The sequence below is a fragment of the Oncorhynchus gorbuscha genome, linkage group LG01, assembly GCF_021184085.1.
Source record: "Oncorhynchus gorbuscha isolate QuinsamMale2020 ecotype Even-year linkage group LG01, OgorEven_v1.0, whole genome shotgun sequence".
NCBI classification, from domain to species: domain Eukaryota; kingdom Metazoa; phylum Chordata; class Actinopteri; order Salmoniformes; family Salmonidae; genus Oncorhynchus; species Oncorhynchus gorbuscha.
In genome coordinates, this window is record NC_060173.1 from 4,601,308 (window position 1) to 4,626,179 (window position 24,872).

At 45.0% G+C, this 24,872-nt stretch overlaps 1 protein-coding gene across 2 annotated transcripts in view; it reads left to right on the top strand.

The window, feature by feature from the left end:
- Positions 1-24,872, top strand: part of atp8b4 (ATPase phospholipid transporting 8B4) — an 89,822-nt gene that overhangs the window by 46,736 nt on the left and 18,214 nt on the right. For both annotated transcript variants that reach the window (XM_046343133.1, XM_046343124.1), the window contains 7 exons: positions 2,978-3,089; positions 3,313-3,418; positions 4,384-4,525; positions 5,612-5,795; positions 10,889-11,112; positions 11,355-11,438; positions 11,897-12,142. In XM_046343133.1, coding sequence (XP_046199089.1) covers positions 2,978-3,089; positions 3,313-3,418; positions 4,384-4,525; positions 5,612-5,795; positions 10,889-11,112; positions 11,355-11,438; positions 11,897-12,142 — 1,098 coding nt within the window. The remainder of the gene's footprint in view (positions 1-2,977; positions 3,090-3,312; positions 3,419-4,383; positions 4,526-5,611; positions 5,796-10,888; positions 11,113-11,354; positions 11,439-11,896; positions 12,143-24,872) is intronic.

Consider the following 24,872-nt stretch of genomic DNA (forward strand, 5'->3'; position numbering starts at 1 on the left):
TGCAGCAAACTCTCTCCAGAAGTTCAGTGAGGATCTCTGAATGATCCAATGTTGACCTAAATGACTAATGATGATAAATACAATCCATCTGTGTGTAATCAAGTCTCTGTATAAATGCACCTGCACTGTGATAGTCTCAGAGGTACGTTAAAAGCGCAGAGAGCATCATGAAGAACAAGGAACACACCAGGCAGGTCCGGGATACTGCTGTGAAGAAGTTTAAAGCCGGATTTGGATTCAAAAATATTTCCCAAGCTTTAAACATCCCAAGGAGCACTGTACAAGCGATAATATTGAAATGGAAGGAGTATCAGACCACTGCAAATCTACCAAGACCTGGCCGTCCCTCTAAACTTTCAGCTCATACAAGGAGAAGATTGATCAGAGATGCAGCCAAGAGGCCCATGATCACTCTAGATGAACTGCTGAGATCTACAGCTGAGGTGGGAGACTCTGTCCATAGGACAACAATCAGTCGTATATTGCACAAATCTGGCCTTTATGGGAGAGTGGCAAGAATAAAGCCATTTCTTAAAGATATCCATAAAAAGTGTCGTTTAAAGTTTGCCACAAGCCACCTGGGAGACACACCAAACATGTGGAAGAAGGTGCTCTGGTCAGATGAAACCAAAATTGAACTTTTTGGCAACAATGCAAAACGTTATGTTTGGTGTAAAAGCAACACAGCTCATCACCCTGAACATACCATCCCCACTGTCAAACATGGTGGTGGCAGCATCATTGTTTGGGCCTGCTTTTCTTCAGCAGGGACAGGGTAGATGGTTAAAATTGATGGGAAGATGGATGGAGCCAAATACAGGACCATTCTGGAAGAAAACCTGATGGAGTCTGCAAAAGACCTGAGACTGGGACGGAGATTTCTCTTCCAACAAGACAATGATCCAAAACATAAAGCAAAATCTACAATGGAATGGTTCAAAAATAAACATATCCAGGTGTTAGAATGGCCAAGTCAAAGTCCAGACCTGAATCCAATCGAGAATCTGTGGAAAGAACTGAAAACTGCTGTTCACAAATGCTCTCCATCCAACCTCACTGAGCTCGAGCTGTTTTGCAAGGAGGAATGGGAAAAAATTTCAGTCTCTCAAGCGACTTACAGCTGTAATCGCAGCAAAAGGTGGCGCTACAAAGTATTAACTTAAAGGGGCTGAATAATTTTTCACACCCAATTTTTCCGTTTTTGATTTGAAATATCCAATAAATGTCATTCCACTTCATGATTGTGTCCCACTTGTTGTTGATTCTTCACAAAAAAATACAGTTTTATATCTTTATGTTTGAAGTCTGAAATGTGGCAAAAGGTCGCAAAATTCAAGGGGGCCGAATACTTTCGCAAGGCACTGTATAGACTGACATTTAGACATATATAGACCAACCTATAAACGGATATATAGACTGACCTATAAACTGATATATAGACGTATTTCTAGACTGACCTATAGACTGATATATAGACTGACCTATAGACTGATATATAGACTGACCTATAGACTGCTATATAGACTGACCTATAGACTGACCTATACACTGATATATAGACTGATTTCTAGACTGACCTATAGACTGCTATATAGACTGACCTATAGACTGACCTATAGACTGACCTATACACTGATATATAGACTGATTTCTAGACTGACCTATAGACTGATATATAGATGGATTTCTAGACTGACCTATAGACTGATCTATAGACTGATATATAGACTGCCCTATAGACTGATATATAGACTGACCTATAGACTGATTTCTAGACTGATCTATAGACTGATATATAGACTGTTTTCTAGACTGACCTATAGACTGATATATAGACTGATTTCTAGACTGACCTATAAACTGATATATAGACTGATTTCTAGACTGACCTATAGACTGATCTATACACTGATATATAGATGGATTTCTAGACTGACCTATAGATTGATCTATAGACTGATATATAGACTGCCCTATAGACTGATATATAGACTGACCTATAGACTGATATATAGACTGTTTTCTAGACTGACCTATAGACTGATATATAGACTGATTTCTAGACTGACCTATAAACTGATATATAGACTGATTTCTAGACTGACCTATAGACTGATATATAGACTGACCTATAGACTGACCTATACACTGATATATAGATGGATTTCTAGACTGACCTATAGATTGATCTATAGACTGATATATAGACTGCCCTATAGACTGATATATAGACTGACCTATAGACTGATATATAGACTGCCCTATAGACTGATATATAGACTGCCCTATAGACTGATTTCTAGACTGATCTATAGACTGATATATAGACTGTTTTCTAGACTGACCTATAGACTGATATATAGACTGATTTCTAGACTGACCTATAAACTGATATATAGACTGATTTCTAGACTGACCTATAGACTGATATATAGACTGACCTATAGACTGATATATAGACTGACCTATAGACTGATTTCTAGACTGACCTATAGACTGATATACAGACTGATCTATAGATTGATATATAGACTGTTTTCTAGACTGACCTATAGACTGATATATAGACTGATTTCTAGACCGACCTATAGACTGACCTATAGACTGATTTCTAGACTGACCTATAGACTGATATATAGACTGACCTATAAAGAACAGACAGGAAGGACTGGCTGCTCTCTATGAGGAGGTAAAGGGTTGATGTAAGACTGACCTTTAGACTGACCAGTGGCAACAGTATCCTAGATGCCCTGCCGTTATGCCCTTGATCAAGGCACTTAACCCTTCAACTGCTCCTGGGACGCTGCACCATGGCTGACCCGGTCTTCAAACCGCTGGAGTTTGTGGGGCGTGACCCAGTCTGGGGTGTGTTCTCAGGGGTTCTACTGGTTGTTTTGTTTTTCCCCTCTCAAGCTCCTAGGAGCCACAGCAGTAGAAGACAGGGGTTATACTGGTTGTTTGTTTTTCCCCTCTCAAGCTCCTAGGAGCCACAGCAGTAGAAGACAAACTGCAGGAGGGGGTTCCTGAAACAATCACCTGTTTGACCCTGGCCAACATCAAGATCTGGGTTCTCACTGGGGATAAGTTAGGTAAGCATCAATGAAGAGATGGGCCAGTGTCTTGAACCATGAAGTTTACTCCCTCTACAAATACTTTATTTTAGGAGTACTACTGATATAGATTACTGCATTGTTGGGAAAGAGCGTGCATGAAAGGCATTTCACAGTAATACATTTGTGTTCAGTGTCAATGATACATTGACAATACTGAACATAAAATTGGAGGTAACGTGACATATTCTGTGGTTTGCAGAGACGGCGATGAACATCGGCTACTCCTGCAACATGCTGAGAGACGATATGAACGAAGTGTTTATCATATCAGGACATTCTGTCTTAGAGGTGCAGCAGCAACTCAGGTTAGGCCTCATGGTCATGAAACAGACTCTCAGTCATGACTATACCTGCAGGTAATCAATCATCTGTGTCTGTTATTGCTGGATTTCTGGGGTTTCAGGCTGGGTTTCTGTAAAGCACTTTGTGACAACTGATGATAGGGGTGGGGGGAAAAAAGGGATTTTATAAAAAATAAAATACATTTGATTGATTGACCTGCATGTTAAAAAGTGAATCTGCTCCCTCAGCAGCTTTTTGTTTTTGAGAGTCAAAGTGAGCGCTGGCTGGCTGACTTGGTCACGTGACAAGGTCCCCCAAGGGATTCTGTTTCCTCCTTCCACTTTAGTTGGACTAAGAACTTGTTATTCTCCCAACAATTGATCCCAGAGGGAAGCTATCACCATGCCAGCCAGTCAGCCAGCCAGCCAGTCAGCCAGCCAGCCAGCCAGCCAGCCAGCCAGCCAGCCAGCCAGCCAGTCAGCCAGCCAGTCAGCCAGTCAGCCAGCCAGCCAGTCAGCCAGCCAGCCAGCCAGTCAGCCAGCCAGTCAGCCAGTCAGCCAGCCAGTCAGCCAGCCAGCCAGCCAGCCAGCCAGTCAGCCAGCCAGCCAGTCAGCCAGCCAGTCAGCCAGCCAGTCAGCCAGCCAGCCAGCCAGCCAGTCAGCCAGTCAGCCAGCCAGTCAGCCAGCCAGCCAGCCCCGTTGGCCCAATCGGTTGTTTTTTAAATTTTAAATCTGAGCGAGAGGAAAAGAGAGATAATGAACATTCATTGTAGTGTCCTTCTATTTCTATATTTGGACATTAAATTGACATTTTAGTCATCTAGCAGACTCTCTATATCCAGAGAGACTACCAGTTGGTGCATTCATCAAATGGCAGCTAAGAGAGACAGTCTCATCTCACAGTCATAATAAGTAAATGTGTCCCAATGACATCTGTTTATGCCCCCCCCCCACCACCACCACCACCACCACCCTCACTCTGTCTTTAGGAGTGCTAAGGAGCACATCCTGGGCCTGGGTAGAGTCAGCGGTACTGTAGATGTGGAGAAGACAGATGACTTCTCAGACGATTCTGTATTTGAAGAAAGCATCATAGCAGAGTATGCCTTAATCATCAATGGACACAGTCTGGTAAGGAGGCTCCTCTTTTGTTTCTCTACATATAATGAAATGGCTTGCCAAACCAGATGCCCGGACTATATTTTCATCCCTGTTGAATGTGTGTATGGGTGTGTGTCTATCTGGTAAGGACCGTTTAATATCTTTGTTCCTGTGGCGTCTGCTGAGTCTGCTTAGTCTTTAATGAGCAGACTGCTGGTGATTAGGGAGTCTCCTAGCTCTGTGAGAAGGGCAGTCATTAAGACAACAGACAGACAGACAGACAGACAGACAGACAGACAGACAGACAGACAGACAGACAGACAGACAGACAGACAGACAGACAGACAGACAGACAGACAGACAGACAGACAGACAGACAGACAGACAGACAGACAGACAGACAGACAGACAGACAGACAGACAGACAGACAGACAGACAGACAGACAGACAGACAGACAGACAGACAGACAGACAGACAGACAGACAGACTGCCCTTGCAGGGGGGAGTTGTTGGTTGCCCAGGGTTCTCATCAGCAGACAGACAGACAGACACACTGCCCTTGCAGGGGGGAGTTGTTGGTTGCCCAGGGTTCTCATCAGCAGACAGACAGACAGACACACTGCCCTTGCAGGGGGGAGTTGTTGGTTGCCATGGTTCTCATCAGCAGACAGAACCTCACATTATTACATCATCACTGCTCCTAGACCTAGAGCTGTGACTCAGATTCAGATTTGTAAAAGCTTTATTGTTCCAATGCTGGGCAATTCATTTTACAACTGGCTTCTAGACCTTTTTCATCAGCAGACAGACCCTCCACTGCTTTGCTCCTACACCTGACTTGTCTCATACTCTTGTACTCGGTACACACACTGAGCCCACACTGTTTGCTACATCCTGTCTCTGCTCTGCAAGAGGGCTGGGATGTTAAACACCACAGGACTGGTTAACATTGCAGGGTGGTGATAATAGTGGTTTTAATAGGCCTAATGTGTCTGTGTCTCTGGCGGTGTTGTAGAGAAAAGACAAAAGATAACTTTCATTCTAACCAAAATGGACAATAAAATCATATAATAAATGCATCTCTTTGTCTCCTCTCCTATTAACCCCCCTGTAGGCCCATGGCCTGGAGCCTGAGCTGGAGCAGGTACTTCTGGAGACTGCCTGTCTGTGTAAGACAGTGATCTGCTGTAGGGTGACTCCCATGCAGAAGGCCCAGGTGGTGGAGCTGGTCAAGACCAACAAGATGGCTGTGACTCTGGCCATAGGAGACGGAGCCAATGACGTCAGCATGATCAAGAGTAATACATAGGTTACGTTATATTCAGCTCGCGGTGTTGCTCAGTCACCAGCAGATATGAGCAGCAATGACCGGGGTTCACAGGATGTCAGGAAGGACACAAGATCAGTTGGAAAACAAAGTTCCTACATGAGAGTGCATACTATCTTCCTTCATGTTCAATCATGAGTCTAAATACAAAATTGGGTGTGAATCTGACGTATGTTTCATGAGGAGAAGAGAAATTTGAGCAGTAGGGTTCAATATGCAAAGAATGAGTTGTTAATAGTTTCCTTGTTTTTTTGAGATAATGTGCTTCATCTTAGGGACATCCATAATAGAGATGACAAGTTTCAAGTTGATAGGCCACTGTGGAGTGGATTTACAGTGGGTTAAATGGTACACGTAAAATCTGATTTTTATGTCTAAAAACCAAATTTGGAGTGAATCTGAGAAGATTTTATATGATTATTTTAAGCGTTAGCGTTACACAGTGAAAAAACGTGAATTGGTAATAGTTTTCTAATATTTTAAGAGATCAATACCAAACTTAACATGGTTCGTCATGGTAATGTCTTTGATTACCCTAAAAAGTTGCGAAGTGGATTTACATAAATGGATATGTAAAATCCATTTAATTATTATAATTTTTTTGTCAATAATGGGGATGGGCTTTGGGGGCCTTTCCCCCCCATCCAATTAATTCTAAGGAAGTTGAAACTGATTTACTGCATTTCTATACAATTTAAAAACTCAAATGCTATTTGGAGAACATTTAAAAACAGGCCAAAATGTCCCCAGCCGTTATCACATTGGTTACTGTAGCTTCATTCATCTCAGTCCATCGACAAACACATAGCCTATTAACTATACCAATAGGCGCTATACACACAAACTCAAATTAGCTTAGCACCAGGATTACAAACTTTAATTTAACATGTAGCAGTCTGTTAGCAGACATTTTCTTTAAGAACAAAAGGTAAACAAATACGCTTTTTTTGCAGTTTACAGCTAATTTTCTGCAATTCTACACATTTTGCCATGGGGTGGAGAGAAATGTCTGCAGTTTTAAAGCTAATTTCCTGCAATTCTACACATTTTGCCATGGGGTGGAGAGAAATGTCTGCAGTTTTAAAGCTAATTTCCTGCAATTCTACACATTTTGCCATGACTATTGACATGTTAATATGATATTTGAGTAATAGTGACTAACAAAATCAACACAGGCCCCCTGGAAATCAAGGCCCCTGGGCAAATGCAATATGTACGTGTACCTGATCGGTAAGGGTAGCCTAGTGGTTAGAGTGTAGAGGCGGCAGGGTAGCCTAGTGGTTAGAGTGTAGAGGTGGCAGGGTAGCCTAGTGGTTAGAGTGTAGAGGCGGCAGGGTAGCCTAGTGGTTAGAGTGTAGAGGTGGCAGGGTAGCCTAGTGGTTAGAGTGTAGAGGCGGCAGGGTAGCCTAGTGGTTAGAGTGTAGAGGTGGCAGGGTAGCCTAGTGGTTAGAGTGTAGATCGGCAGGGTAGCCTAGTGGTTAGAGTGGAGGGCGGCAGGGTAGCCTAGTGGTTAGAGTGGAGGGGCAGGGTAGCCTAGTGGTTAGAGTGGAGGGCGGCTGGGTAGCCTAGTGGTTAGAGTGTAGAGGTGGCAGGGTAGCCTAGTGGTTAGAGTGTAGAGGCGGCAGGGTAGCCTAGTGGTTAGAGTGTAGAGGCGGCAGGGTAGCCTAGTGGTTAGAGTGTAGAAGCGGCAGGGTAGCCTAGTGGTTAGAGTGTAGAGGCGGCAGGGTAGCCTAGTGGTTAGAGTGGAGGGGCGGCAGGGTAGCCTAGTGGTTAGAGTGTACCTGATCGGTAAGGGTAGCCTAGTGGTTAGAGTGTAGAGGCGGCAGGGTAGCCTAGTGGTTAGAGTGGAGGGGTGGCATGTAGCCTAGTGGTTAGAGTGGAGGGGCGGCAGGGTAGCCTAGTGGTTAGAGTGTAGAGGTGGCAGGGTAGCCTAGTGGTTAGAGTGTAGAGGCGGCAGGGTAGCCTAGTGGTTAGAGTGTAGAGGCGGCAGGGTAGCCTAGTGGTTAGAGCGTTGGACTAGAGGCGGCAGGGTAGCCTAGTGGTTAGACAAGGTAGAAATCTGTTGTTCTGCCCCTGAACAGGGTTAACCCACAGTTCATAGTGGTTAGAGTTTGTTCTTAACTGACTTGCAGGGTAGCCTAAATGGTTAGAAAAAATATTTAAAAAAACATGCAATATGTACCTGATCGGTAGCCAGCCATGGTTTTCTAGAGTTGAGATAGCGGCTAGGGTAAGAAGAGTAATGGTTTAAAAATGCTAATTGGTGACTGTCAGTAAATCATATATAACAAAAGAAATACTTTTGTTTTGAAATTGCACCTCCTATATTCTACTTGCAAGTTCCTAATCCCTGAGCTGACAAGGTAAAATCTGTTGTTCTGCCCTCTGAACAGGCAGTTAACCTCCAGTTCTACTAGGCTAATTGAAAATAAGAATTTGTTCTCCTAACTACTTGCCTAGTTAAATAAAGGTTAAAAAAAGTAAATTGCACCTCCTATATATTTTAAAAAAATGCAATATGTACCTGATTCTAACTTCAGCCATGAATTTTTCTACTATTCAACTTCAGAAATAGCTGGCTACTAGACTAAGAAGAGTAATTTAGGAATTTAAAAATGCTAATTGTGTGACTGTCAGTAAATGATATATAACAAAATAAATACTTTTGTTTTGAAATTGCACCTCCTATATTCTACTATTCTAACTCTCAACAGTAAATTGCACCTCCTATATTCTACTATTCTAACTCTCAACAGTAAATTGCACCTCCTATATTCTACTATTCTAACTCTCAACAGTAAATTGCACCTCCTATATTCTACTATTCTAACTCTCAACAGTAAATTGCACCTATATTCTACTATTCTATTCAACAGTAAATTATTCTAACTCTCAACAGTAAATTGCACCTCCTATATTCGACTATTCTAACTCTCAACAGTAAATTGCACCTCCTATATTCGACTATTCTAACTCTCAACAGTAAATTGCACTCCTATATTCGACTATTCTAACTCTCAACAGTAAATTGCACCTCCTATATTCTACTATTCTAACTCTCAACAGTAAAAAAAATGCATTGCCAAAGCAAGTATAATGGATAAACAAAAGTGAAATAAACAATAAAAAGTGAACAGTAAATATTACACAAGTTGATGATATGCAAATAGTTAAAGGACAAAAGGGAAAATAAATAAGCATAAATATGGGTTGTATTTACAATGGTGTTTGTTCTTCACTGGTTGCCCTTTTCTCGTGGCAACAGGTCACACATCTTGCTGCTGTGATGGCACACTGTGGTATTTTACCCAATAGATATGTGAGTTGATCAAAATTGGATTTGTTTTTTCGAATTATTTGTTGGTCTGTGTAATCTGATAGAAATATGTGTCTCTAATATGGTCAGAATTTTGGCAGGAGGTTAGGAAGTGCAGCTCAGTTTCCACCTCATTTTGTGGGCAGTGTGCACATAGCCAGTCTTCTCTTGAGAGCCAGGTTTGCCTACGGCGGCCTTTCTCAATAGCAAGGCTATGCTCACTGAGTCTGTACATAGTCAAAGCTTTCCTTAATTTTGGGTCAGTCACAGTGGTCAGGTATTCTGCCACTGTGTACTCTCTGTTTAGGGCCAAATAGCATTCAACATGTCAAGTAATTATCTTTTTGTTTGGTTTGGTCTAGTTGTGTTGCTGTCCTGGGGCACTGTATGTTTTTGTTTGTGAACAGAGCCCCAGGACCAGCTTGCTTAGGAGAAGCCAGGTTCATCTCTCTGTAGGTGATTTGTTATGGAAGGCTTTTGGGTGGTTGTAGAATTTATTTAACAGCTCTTTTCTGGATTTGGATAATTAGTGGGTTTTGGCCTAATTCTGCTCTGCATGCATTATTTGGTGTTTTACGTTGTACACTGAGGATATTTTTGCTGAATTCTGCATGCAGAGTCTCAATTCGGTGTTTGTCCCATTTGGTGAATTCTTGGATGGTGAGTGGACCCCAGACCTCACAACCATAAAGGGCAATGGGTTCTATAACTAATTCAAGTATTTTTAGCCAGATCCTAATTGGTATGTCAAATTTTATGTTCCTTTTGATGGCATAGAAGGAAGGCCCTTCTTGCCTTGTCTCTCAGATCGTTCACAGCTTTGTGGAAGTTACCTGTGGCACTGATGTTTAAGCCGAGGTATGTATAGTTTTTTGTGTGCTCTAGGGCAACGGTGTCTAGATGGAATTTGTATTTGTGGTCCTGGCAACTGGACCTTTTTCAGAACTCATTATTTTTGTCTTACTGAGATTAACTGTCAGGGCCGAGGTTGGGCACAGAATCTGTGCAGAAGATCTTGGTGCTGCCTAAGGTCCTCCTTGGTTGGGGACAGAAGCACCAGATCATCAGCAAACAGTAGATATTTGACTTCAGATTCTATTAGGGTGAGGCCGGGTGCTGCAGACTGTTATTGCGCCCTTGATAATTTGTTGATATATATGTTGAAGAGGGTGAGGCTTAAGCTGCATCCCTGTATCACCCCACGGCCCTGTGGAAAGAAATGTGTGTTTTTTCCAATTTTTGTTGTTTTTGTACATGGATTTTATAATGTCGTATGTTTTTCCACCAACACCACTTTCCATCAGTTTGTATAGCAGACCCTCAGGCCAAATTGAGTCACAAGCTTTTTTGAAGTCAACAAAGCATGAGAAGACTTTGCCTTTGTTCTGATTTGTTTGTTTGACAATTAGGGTGTGCAGGGTGAATATGTGGTCTGTCATACGATAGTTTTGTAAAAAGCCAATATGACATTTGCTCAGTACATTGTTTTCACTGAGGAAATGTACAAGTCTGCTGTTAATGATAATGCAGAGGATTTCCCCAAGGTTGCTGTTGACGCATATCCCACGGTAGTTATTGGGGTCAAATTTGTCTCCACTTTTGTGGATTGGGGTTATCAGTCCTTGGTTCCAAATATTGGGGAAATTTCCAGAGCTGAGGATGATGTTAAAGAGTTTAAGTATAGTCAATTGGAATTTGTTGTCTGTATATTTTATCATTTCATGCAGGGTCACTCTCTCTCTGTCCAGCTGCTCATATAGGTGTAGGCATATCAGGTCAGGAGGGCATGCAGGCTGTGCTAGCCTCCGACTACTCGTTTGCCCAGTTCCGCTATCTGCAGCGTCTCCTGCTGGTCCACGGCCGCTGGTCCTATTTCCGCATGTGCAACTTCCTGTTCTACTTCTTCTACAAGAACTTTGCCTTCACCCTAGTGCACTTCTGGTTCGGCTTCTTCTGTGGTTTCTCAGCTCAGGTAATTAAAAGTGACAAAACAAATAATATATATATATATATTTTGGGAAAACGTAGGAACAAAATATACTTACGGTAGTTGTCTTTGTATGAAGTCTCTTGAAAATAGAAAACAATAATCAGTTATAAATGCTATTGCATTGGGGCAAAGAACAATGCACCATTATAGTTCATCAACGTTTTATATTTGTAAACATTTTGTGTACATTTTTTTCTTCACCTTATTCCTTCTTCTGTTCTTAGACGGTTTATGACCAGTGGTTTATCACTCTCTTCAATATAGTCTACACATCCCTGCCAGTTCTGGCCATGGGGCTTTTCGATCAGGTAAGAACTGGTAGAAACTACAGGCACCCGCCGAGCTTTCTTTCACTTTCCTTAACTTACTTACTTTCTTTCGTTTTTTTTTCTTTTCAAGATTCTGCCAAGTCATACAGGTGAATATGTAATGTTTTTAGATACCCTTTGTCCTGTGTCCTAACAAAATACCCTTAGGAACTCTAAACCTCTAACTACCTCTACCCCACCTAAACCTTAATTACTACCCTTGTCCTTAATTACTACCCTTGTCCTCACGCAACTCTAACTCAATATCATTTAGAGTCGGTAAACTGACCAGGACACAGGTTAAGCCTAGTTCTGAACTGAAAAGCCTACCCAATGGAGAAAGTCCATTAAAGTGATTATTAGTCCAGGACTTAAGCTAAATCTGTATCTGGGAAACCAGACAATGTAATCCAGCGTACACACACACCTCTCATCACAACAACTCTTTTCATCCCCAGGATGTGAACGAAGCCAACAGCCACCGCTACCCTAGCCTGTACCGTCCAGGACAGCTCAATGACCTGTTCAACAAGAGACAGTTCTTCCTGTGTACGCTACAGGGGGTGGGCACCTCCTTCCTCCTCTTCTTCATCCCCTACGGAGCCTTCTGCCTCGTCGCCAGGGACGACGGATCACACATCTCAGACCAGCAGGCTTTCGCCGTCATCATATCGACATCCTTGGTCATAGTGGTGAGCGTTCAGGTAAGAGACATAGTCAGATGGCTCATTCATCACAAAACCCACTGATATTGCCAACTACTTTAATGATTTTTTTAATTGGCAAGATTAGCAAACTTAGGCATGACATGCCAGCAACAAACATGGACACTACACATCCAAGTATATATGACCAAATTATGAAAGACAAGCCTTGTAATTTTGAATTCCTTGAAGTCAGTGTGAAAGAGGTGAAAAAAAATATTGTTGTCTATTAACAATGACACAGGGGTCTGACACGTGGATGGAAATTACTGAGGATAATAGCGGACAATATTGCCACTCCTATTTGCCATTTCTTCAATTTAAGCTTGCAGGAAAGTGTGTGCACTCAGGCCTGGAGGGAAGCAAAATGAATTCCTTTACCTAAGAATAGTAAAGCCTCCTTAACTGGCTCAAATAGCCAACCAATCATCCTGTTACCAACCCTTAGTACATTTTTGGAAAACAAATGTGTTGTGTTCTTTAATGTAAGCTTCTCCTACAAAATCCAGGTAGAATCAGGAATTCCCCAGGGCAGCTGTCTAGGCCCCTTACTTTTTAAAATCTTTACCACCGACATGGCTTTGAGGAAAGCCAGTGTGTCTATGTATGCGGATGACTCAACACTATACACGTCAGCTACCACAGCGATTGAAATGAGAGCAACACTTAAAGAGCTGCAGTTAGTTTCAGAGTGGGTGGCAATGAATAAGTTAGTCCTAAATATTTTGAGGAGACTAAACTGCTTGGAGTAAACAGTCATAGACCAAACATATTGATACAATAGTATCTAAGATGGGGAGAAGTCTATCCATAATAAAATGCTGCTCTACCTTCTTAACAACACTGTCAACAAGGCAGGTCCTACAGGCCCTAGTTTCTACCTTCTTAACAACACTGTCAACAAGGCAGGTCCTACAGGCCCTAGTTTCTACCTTCTTAACAACACTATCAACAAGGCAGGTCCTACAGGCCCTAGTTTCTACCTTCTTAACAACACTATCAACAAGGCAGGTCCTACAGACCCTAGTTTCTACCTTCTTAACAACACTGTCAACAAGGCAGGTCCTACAGGCCCTAGTTTCTACCTTCTTAACAACACTTTCAACAAGGCAGGTCCTACAGGCCCTAGTTTCTACCTTCTTAACAACACTGTCAACAAGGCAGGTCCTACAGGCCCTAGTTTCTACCTCCTTAACAACACTGTCAACAAGGCAGGTCCTACAGGCCCTAGTTTCTGTCTTCTTAACAACACTGTCAACAAGGCAGGTCCTACAGGCCCTAGGTTCTGTCTTCTTAACAACACTATCAACAAGGCAGGTCCTACAGGCCCTAGTTTCTACCTTCTTAACAACACTATCAACAAGGCAGGTCCTACAGGCCCTAGTTTCTACCTTCTTAACAACACTATCAACAAGGCAGGTCCTACAGGCCTTAGTTTCTACCTTCTTAACAACACTATCAACAAGGCAGGTCCTACAGGCCCTAGTTTCTACCTTCTTAACAACACTATCAACAAGGCAGGTCCTACAGGTCCTAGTTTCTACCTTCTTAACAGCACTATCAACAAGGCAGGTCCTACAGGCCCTAGTTTCTACCTTCTTAACAACACTATCAACAAGGCAGGTCCTACAGGCCCTAGTTTCTACCTTCTTAACAACACTATCAACAAGGCAGGTCCTACAGGCCCTAGTTTTGTCGCACCTGGACTGCTGTTCAGTCGTGTGGTCAGGTGCCAATTGTCTCAGAACAGGGCAGCACGGTTGGACCTTGGATGTACACAGAGAGATAACATTAATAATATGTAGGTCAATCTCTCCTGGCTGAAAGTGGAGGAGAGATTGACTTCATCACTACTTGTCTTTGTGAGAGCTATTGACATGTTGAAAGCACCAAACTGTCTGTTTAAACTGCTTGCACACAGCTCAGAAACCCATACATACCCCACAAGACATGTCACCAGAGGTCTCTTCACAGTCCCCAAGTCCAGAACAGACTACGGGAGGCACACAGTACTACATAGAGACATGACTACATAGAACTCTATTCCACAGTACTACATAGAGCCATGACTACATGGAACTCTATTCCACAGTACTACATAGAGCCATGACTACATGGAACTCTATTCCACAGTACTACATAGAGCCATGACTACATGGAACTCTATTCCACAGTACTACATAGAGCCATGACTACATGGAACTCTATTCCATAGTACTACATAGAGCCATGACTACATGGAACTCTATTCCACAGTACTACATAGAGCCATGACTACATGGAACTCTATTCCACAGTACTACATAGAGCCATGACTACATGGAACTCTATTCCACAGTACTACATAGAGCCATGACTACATAGAGCCGTGACTACATGGAACTCTATTCCACAGTACCACATAGAGCCATGACTACATGGAACTCTATTCCACAGTACTACATAGAGACATGACTACATGGAACTCTATTCCACATCAAGTAACTGATGCAAGCAGTACAATTAGATGTAAAAAACAGATAAATATATACCTTATGGAACACGGGGACTGTGAAGAGACACACACACACACACACACACACACACACACACACACACACACACACACACACACACACACACACACACACACACACACACACACACACACACACACACACACACACACACACACACACACACACACACACACACACACACACACACACACACACACACACGATAACATTTCTCTCTGCTACCACACGGTCAGTGGTACAGAAGGACCAAGTGTAGTTCCAAGAGGCTTCTAAACGGCTCCTACCCCTCAAGCCATAAGCAAATGGCTACCCAGACTATTTGCATCCCCCCCCCCACCTTTACGCCGCTGCTACTCTCTGTTATTATCTATTTATTTATTATCTCTGCATAGTCACTTTAATAACTCTACCTACATGTACATATTACCTCAATTACCTCAACTAACCAGTGCCCCCTGTATATAGCCCCCGCACATTGACTCTGTACCGGTACCCCCTGTATATAGCCCCCGCACATTGACTCTGTACCGGTACCCCTGTATATAGCCCCCGCACATTGACTCTGTACCGGTACCCCCTGTATATAGCCTCCACATTGACTCTGTACCGGTACCCACTGTATATAGTCTCCACATTGACTCTGTACCGGTACCCCCTGTATATAGCCCCCGCACATTGACTCTGTACCGGTACCCCCTGTATATAGCCTCCACATTGACTCTGTACCGGTACCCCCTGTATATAGTCTCCACATTGACTCTGTACCGGTACCCCCTGTATATAGCCCCCGCACATTGACTCTGTACCGGTACCCCCTGTATATAGCCTCCACATTGACTCTGTACCGGTACCCCCTGTATATAGCCTCCACATTGACTCTGTACCGGTACCCCTGTATATAGCCTCCACAATGACTCTGTACCGGTACCCCCTGTATATAGCCTCCACATTGACTCTGTACCGGTACCCCTGTATATAGCCTCCACAATGACTCTGTACCGGTACCCCCTGTATATAGCCTCCACATTGACTCTGTACCGGTACCCCTGTATATAGCCTCCACATTGACTCTGTACCGGTACCCCCTGTATATAGCCTCCACATTGACTCTGTACCGGTACCCCTGTATATAGCCTCCACATTGACTCTGTACCGGTACCCCTGTATATAGCCTCCACATTGACTCTGTACCGGTACCCCTGTATATAGCCTCCACATTGACTCTGTACCGGTACCCCCTGTATATAGCCTCCACATTGACTCTGTACCGGTACCCCTGTATATAGCCTCCACAATGACTCTGTACCGGTACCCCTGTATATAGCCTCCACATTGACTCTGTACCGGTACCCCCTGTATATAGCCTCCACATTGACTCTGTACCGGTACCCCTGTATATAGCCTCCACATTGACTCTGTACCGGTACCCCCTGTATATAGCCTCCACATTGACTCTGTACCGGTACCCCTGTATATAGCCTCCACAATGACTCTGTACCGGTACCCCCTGTATATAGCCTCCACATTGACTCTGTACCGGTACCCCTGTATATAGCCTCCACAATGACTCTGTACCGGTACCCCCTGTATATAGCCTCCACATTGACTCTGTACCGGTACCCCCTGTATATAGCCTCCACATTGACTCTGTACCGGTACCCCCTGTATATAGCCTCCACATTGACTCTGTACCGGTACCCCCTGTATATAGCCTCCACATTGACTCTGTACCGGTACCCCCTGTATATAGCCTCCACATTGACTCTGTACCGGTACCCCCTGTATATAGCCTCCACATTGACTCTGTACCGGTACCCCCTGTATATAGCCTCCACATTGACTCTGTACCGGTACCCCTGTATATAGCCTCCACAATGACTCTGTACCGGTACCCCCTGTATATAGCCTCCACATTGACTCTGTACCGGTACCCCTGTATATAGCCTCCACATTGACTCTGTACCGGTACCCCTGTATATAGCCTCCACATTGACTCTGTACCGGTACCCCCTGTATATAGCCTCCACATTGACTCTGTACCAGTACCCCTGTATATAGCCTCCACATTGACTCTGTACCGGTACCCCCTGTATATAGCCTCCACATTGACTCTGTACCGGTACCCCCTGTATATAGCCTCCACATTGACTCTGTACCGGTACCCCCTGTATATAGCCTCCACATTGACTCTGTACCGTAATACCCTGTATATAGCCTCCACATTGACTCTGTACCGGTACCCCCTGTATATAGCCTCCACATTGACTCTGTACCGGTACCCCCTGTATATAGCCTCCACATTGACTCTGTACCGTAATACCCTGTATATAGCCTCCACATTGACTCTGTACCGGTAACCCCTGTATATAGCCTCCACATTGACTCTGTACCGGTACACCCTGTATATAGCCTCCACATTGACTCTGTACCGTAACCCCCTGTATATAGCCTCCACATTGACTCTGTACCGGTACCCCCTGTATATAGCCTCCACATTGACTCTGTACCGTAATACCCTGTATATAGCCTCCACATTGACTCTGTACCGTAACACCCTGTATATAGCCTCCACATTGACTCTGTACCGGTACACCCTGTATATAGCCTCCACATTGACTCTGTACCGTAACACCCTGTATATAGCCTCCACATTGACTCTGTACCGGTACCCCCTGTATATAGCCTCCACATTGACTCTGTACCGTAACACCCTGTATATAGCCTCCACATTGACTCTGTACCGTAACACCCTGTATATAGCCTCCACATTGACTCTGTACCGGTACACCCTGTATATAGCCTCCACATTGACTCTGTACCGTAACACCCTGTATATAGCCTCCACATTGACTCTGTACCGGTACCCCCTGTATATAGCCTCCACATTGACTCTGTACCGTAACACCCTGTATATAGCCTCCACATTGACTCTGTACCGGTACCCCCTGTATATAGCCTCCACATTGACTCTGTACCGGTACCCCCTGTATATAGCCTCCACATTGACTCTGTACCGTAATACCCTGTATATAGCCTCCACATTGACTCTGTACCGGTACCCCCTGTATATAGCCTCCACATTGACTCTGTACCGGTACCCCCTGTATATAGCCTCCACATTGACTCCATACCGTAATACCCTGTATATAGCCTCCACATTGACTCTGTACCGTAACACCCTGTATATAGCCTCCACATTGACTCTGTACCGGTACCCCCTGTATATAGCCTCCACATTGACTCTGTACCGTAACACCCTGTATATAGCCTCCACATTGACTCTGTACCGGTACCCCCTGTATATAGCCTCCACATTGACTCTGTACCGGTACCCCCTGTATATAGCCTCCACATTGACTCTGTACCGTAATACCCTGTATATAGCCTCCACATTGACTCTGTACCGGTACCCCCTGTATATAGCCTCCACATTGACTCTGTACCGGTACCCCCTGTATATAGCCTCCACATTGACTCCATACCGTAATACCCTGTATATAGCCTCCACATTGACTCTGTACCGTAACACCCTGTATATAGCCTCCACATTGACTCTGTACCGGTACCCCCTGTATATAGCCTCCACATTGACTCTGTACCGGTACCCCCTGTATATAGCCTCCACATTGACTCTGTACCGTAATACCCTGTATATAGCCTCCACATTGACTCTGTACCGGTACCCCCTGTATATAGCCTCCACATTGACTCTGTACCGGTACCCCCTGTATATAGCCTCCACATTGACTCTGTACCGTAATACCCTGTATATAGCCTCCACATTGACTCTGTACCGGTACCCCCTGTATATAGCCTCCACATTGACTCTGTACCGGTACCCCCTGTATATAGCCTCCACATTGACTCTGTACCGGTACCCCTGTATATAGCCTCCACATTGACTCTGTACCGTAATACCCTGTATATAGCCTCCACATTGACTCTGTACCGGTACCCCTGTATATAGCCTCCACATTGACTCTGTACCGGTACCCCCTGTATATAGCCTCCACATTGACTCTGTACCGGTAACCCCTGTATATAGTCTCCACATTGACTCTGTACCGTAATACCCTGTATATAGCCTCCACATTGACTCTGTACCGGTACCCCCTGTATATAGCCTCCACATTGACTCTGTACCGGTACCCCCTGTATATAGCCTCCACATTGACTCTGTACCGGTACCCCTGTATATAGCCTCCACATTGACTCTGTACCGGTAACCCCTGTATATAGTCTCCACATTGACTCTGTACCGGTACCCCCTGTATATAGCCTCCACATTGACTCTGTACCGGTAACCCCTGTATATAGCCTCCACATTGACTCTGTACCGGTACCCCCTGTATATAGCCTCCACATTGACTCTGTACCGGTAACCCCTGTATATAGCCTCCACATTGACTCTGTACCGGTAACCCCTGTATATAGTCTCCACATTGACTCTGTACCGGTACCCCCTGTATATAGCCTCCACATTGACTCTGTACCGGTAACCCCTGTATATAGCCTCCACATTGACTCTGTACCGGTACCCCCTGTATATAGCCTCCACATTGACTCTGTACCGGTACCCCCTGTATATAGCCTCCACATTGACTCTGTACCGTAATACCCTGTATATAGCCTCCACATTGACTCTGTACCGGTACCCCCTGTATATAGCCTCCACATTGACTCTGTACCGGTACCCCCTGTATATAGCCTCCACATTGACTCTGTACCGTAATACCCTGTATATAGCCTCCACATTGACTCTGTACCGGTAACCCCTGTATATAGCCTCCACATTGACTCTGTACCGGTACACCCTGTATATAGCCTCCACATTGACTCTGTACCGTAACACCCTGTATATAGCCTCCACATTGACTCTGTACCGGTACCCCCTGTATATAGCCTCCACATTGACTCTGTACCGTAATACCCTGTATATAGCCTCCACATTGACTCTGTACCGTAACACCCTGTATATAGCCTCCACATTGACTCTGTACCGGTACACCCTGTATATAGCCTCCACATTGACTCTGTACCGTAACACCCTGTATATAGCCTCCACATTGACTCTGTACCGGTACCCCTGTATATAGCCTCCACATTGACTCTGTACCGTAACACCCTGTATATAGCCTCCACATTGACTCTGTACCGTAACACCCTGTATATAGCCTCCACATTGACTCTGTACCGGTACACCCTGTATATAGCCTCCACATTGACTCTGTACCGTAACACCCTGTATATAGCCTCCACATTGACTCTGTACCGGTACCCCCTGTATATAGCCTCCACATTGACTCTGTACCGTAACACCCTGTATATAGCCTCCACATTGACTCTGTACCGGTACCCCCTGTATATAGCCTCCACATTGACTCTGTACCGGTACCCCCTGTATATAGCCTCCACATTGACTCTGTACCGTAATACCCTGTATATAGCCTCCACATTGACTCTGTACCGGTACCCCTGTATATAGCCTCCACATTGACTCTGTACCGGTACCCCCTGTATATAGCCTCCACATTGACTCCATACCGTAATACCCTGTATATAGCCTCCACATTGACTCTGTACCGTAACACCCTGTATATAGCCTCCACATTGACTCTGTACCGGTACCCCCTGTATATAGCCTCCACATTGACTCTGTACCGGTACCCCCTGTATATAGCCTCCACATTGACTCTGTACCGTAATACCCTGTATATAGCCTCCACATTGACTCTGTACCGGTACCCCCTGTATATAGCCTCCACATTGACTCTGTACCGGTACCCCCTGTATATAGCCTCCACATTGACTCTGTACCGGTACCCCTGTATATAGCCTCCACATTGACTCTGTACCGTAATACCCTGTATATAGCCTCCACATTGACTCTGTACCGGTACCCCCTGTATATAGCCTCCACATTGACTCTGTACCGGTACCCCCTGTATATAGCCTCCACATTGACTCTGTACCGGTAACCCCTGTATATAGTCTCCACATTGACTCTGTACCGTAATACCCTGTATATAGCCTCCACATTGACTCTGTACCGGTACCCCCTGTATATAGCCTCCACATTGACTCTGTACCGGTACCCCCTGTATATAGCCTCCACATTGACTCTGTACCGGTACCCCTGTATATAGCCTCCACATTGACTCTGTACCGGTAACCCCTGTATATAGTCTCCACATTGACTCTGTACCGGTACCCCCTGTATATAGCCTCCACATTGACTCTGTACCGGTAACCCCTGTATATAGCCTCCACATTGACTCTGTACCGGTACCCCCTGTATATAGCCTCCACATTGACTCTGTACCGGTAACCCCTGTATATAGCCTCCACATTGACTCTGTACCGGTACCCCCTGTATATAGCCTCCACATTGACTCTGTACCGGTAACCCCTGTATATAGCCTCCACATTGACTCTGTACCGGTACCCCCTGTATATAGCCTCCACATTGACTCTGTACCGGTACCCCCTGTATATAGCCTCCACATTGACTCTGTACCGGTACCCCCTGTATATAGCCTCCACATTGACTCTGTACCGGTACCCCCTGTATATAGCCTCCACATTGACTCTGTACCGGTACCCCTGTATATAGCCTCCACATTGACTCTGTACCGGTAACCCCTGTATATAGTCTCCACATTGACTCTGTACCGGTACCCCCTGTATATAGCCTCCACATTGACTCTGTACCGGTAACCCCTGTATATAGCCTCCACATTGACTCTGTACCGGTACCCCCTGTATATAGCCTCCACATTGACTCTGTACCGGTAACCCCTGTATATAGCCTCCACATTGACTCTGTACCGGTACCCCCTGTATATAGCCTCCACATTGACTCTGTACCGGTAACCCCTGTATATAGCCTCCACATTGACTCTGTACCGGTACCCCTGTATATAGCCTCCACATTGACTCTGTACCGGTAACCCCTGTATATAGTCTCCACATTGACTCTGTACCGGTACCCCCTGTATATAGCCTCCACATTGACTCTGTACCGGTACCCCTGTATATAGCCTCCACATTGACTCTGTACCGGTACCCCCTGTATATAGCCTCCACATTGACTCTGTACCGGTAACCCCTGTATATAGCCTCCACATTGACTCTGTACCGGTACCCCCTGTATATAGCCTCCACATTGACTCTGTACCGGTACCCCTGTATATAGCCTCCACATTGACTCTGTACCGTAATACCCTGTATATAGCCTCCACATTGACTCTGTACCGGTACCCCCTGTATATAGCCTCCACATTGACTCTGTACCGGTACCCCCTGTATATAGCCTCCACATTGACTCTGTACCGGTAACCCCTGTATATAGTCTCCACATTGACTCTGTACCGTAATACCCTGTATATAGCCTCCACATTGACTCTGTACCGGTACCCCCTGTATATAGCCTCCACATTGACTCTGTACCGGTACCCCCTGTATATAGCCTCCACATTGACTCTGTACCGGTACCCCTGTATATAGCCTCCACATTGACTCTGTACCGGTAACCCCTGTATATAGTCTCCACATTGACTCTGTACCGGTACCCCCTGTATATAGCCTCCACATTGACTCTGTACCGGTAACCCCTGTATATAGCCTCCACATTGACTCTGTACCGGTACCCCCTGTATATAGCCTCCACATTGACTCTGTACCGGTAACCCCTGTATATAGCCTCCACATTGACTCTGTACCGGTAGCCCTGTATATAGCCTCCACATTGACTCTGTACCGGTAACCCCTGTATATAGCCTCCACATTGACTCTGTACCGGTACCCCTGTATATAGCCTCCACATTGACTCTGTACCGGTACCCCCTGTATATAGCCTCCACATTGACTCTGTACCGGTACCCCCTGTATATAGCCTCCACATTGACTCTGTACCGGTACCCCGTGTATATAGCCTCCACATTGACTCTGTACCGGTACCCCTGTATATAGCCTCCACATTGACTCTGTACCGGTAACCCCTGTATATAGTCTCCACATTGACTCTGTACCGGTACCCCCTGTATATAGCCTCCACATTGACTCTGTACCGGTAACCCCTGTATATAGCCTCCACATTGACTCTGTACCGGTACCCCCTGTATATAGCCTCCACATTGACTCTGTACCGGTAACCCCTGTATATAGCCTCCACATTGACTCTGTACCGGTACCCCCTGTATATAACCTCCACATTGACTCTGTACCGGTAACCCCTGTATATAGCCTTCACATTGACTCTGTACCGTAACACCCTGTATATAGCCTCCACATTGACTCTGTACCGTAATACCCTGTATATAGCCTCCACATTGACTCTGTACCGTAACACCCTGTATATAGCCTCCACATTGACTCTGTACCGTAATACCCTGTATATAGCCTCCACATTGACTCTGTACCGTAACACCCTGTATATAGCCTCCACATTGACTCTGTACCGTAACACCCTGCATATAGTCTCCACATTGACTCTGTACCGTAATACCCTGTATATAGCCTCCACATTGACTCTGTACCGTAACACCCTGTATATAGCCTCCACATTGACTCTGTACCGTAACACCCTGTATATAGCCTCCACATTGACTCTGTACCGGTACCCCCTGTATATAGCCTCCACATTGACTCTGTACCGGTACCCCCTGTATATAGCCTCCACATTGACTCTGTACCGGTAACCCCTGTATATAGCCTCCACATTGACTCTGTACCGTAACACCCTGTATATAGCCTCCACATTGACTCTGTACCGTAATACCCTGTATATAGCCTCCACATTGACTCTGTACCGTAACACCCTGTATATAGCCTCCACATTGACTCTGTACCGTAATACCCTGTATATAGCCTCCACATTGACTCTGTACCGTAACACCCTGTATATAGCCTCCACATTGACTCTGTACCGTAACACCCTGCATATAGTCTCCACATTGACTCTGTACCGTAATACCCTGTATATAGCCTCCACATTGACTCTGTACCGTAACACCCTGTATATAGCCTCCACATTGACTCTGTACCGTAACACCCTGCATATAGCCTCCACATTGACTCTGTACCGTAACACCCTGTATATAGCCTCCACATTGACTCTGTACCGTAACACCCTGTATATAGCCTCCACATTGACTCTGTACCGTAACACCCTGTATATAGCCTCCACATTGACTCTGTACCGGTACCCCCTGTATATAGCCTCCACATTGACTCTGTACCGGTACCCCCTGTATATAGCCTCCACATTGACTCTGTACCGGTAACCCCTGTATATAGCCTCCACATTGACTCTGTACCGTAACACCCTGTATATAGCCTCCACATTGACTCTGTACCGTAATACCCTGTATATAGCCTCCACATTGACTCTGTACCGTAACACCCTGTATATAGCCTCCACATTGACTCTGTACCGTAATACCCTGTATATAGCCTCCACATTGACTCTGTACCGTAACACCCTGTATATAGCCTCCACATTGACTCTGTACCGTAACACCCTGCATATAGTCTCCACATTGACTCTGTACCGTAATACCCTGTATATAGCCTCCACATTGACTCTGTACCGTAACACCCTGTATATAGCCTCCACATTGACTCTGTACCGTAACACCCTGCATATAGCCTCCACATTGACTCTGTACCGTAACACCCTGCATATAGCCTCCACATTGACTCTGTACCGTAACACCCTGCATATAGCCTCCACATTGACTCTGTACCGTAACACCCTGTATATAGCCTCCACATTGACTCTGTACCGTAACACCCTGCATATAGCCTCCACATTGACTCTGTACCGGTACCCCCTGTATATAGCCTCCACATTGACTCTGTACCGGTACCCCCTGTATATAGCCTCCACATTGACTCTGTACCGGTAACCCCTGTATATAGCCTCCACATTGACTCTGTACCGGTACCCCCTGTATATAGCCTCCACATTGACTCTGTACCGGTACCCCCTGTATATAGCCTCCACATTGACTCTGTACCGGTACCCCCTGTATATAGCCTCCACATTGACTCTGTACCGGTACCCCTGTATATAGCCTCCACATTGACTCTGTACCGGTACCCCCTGTATATAGCCTCCACATTGACTCTGTACCGTAACACCCTGTATATAGCCTCCACATTGACTCTGTACCGGTAACCCCTGTATATAGCCTCCACATTGACTCTGT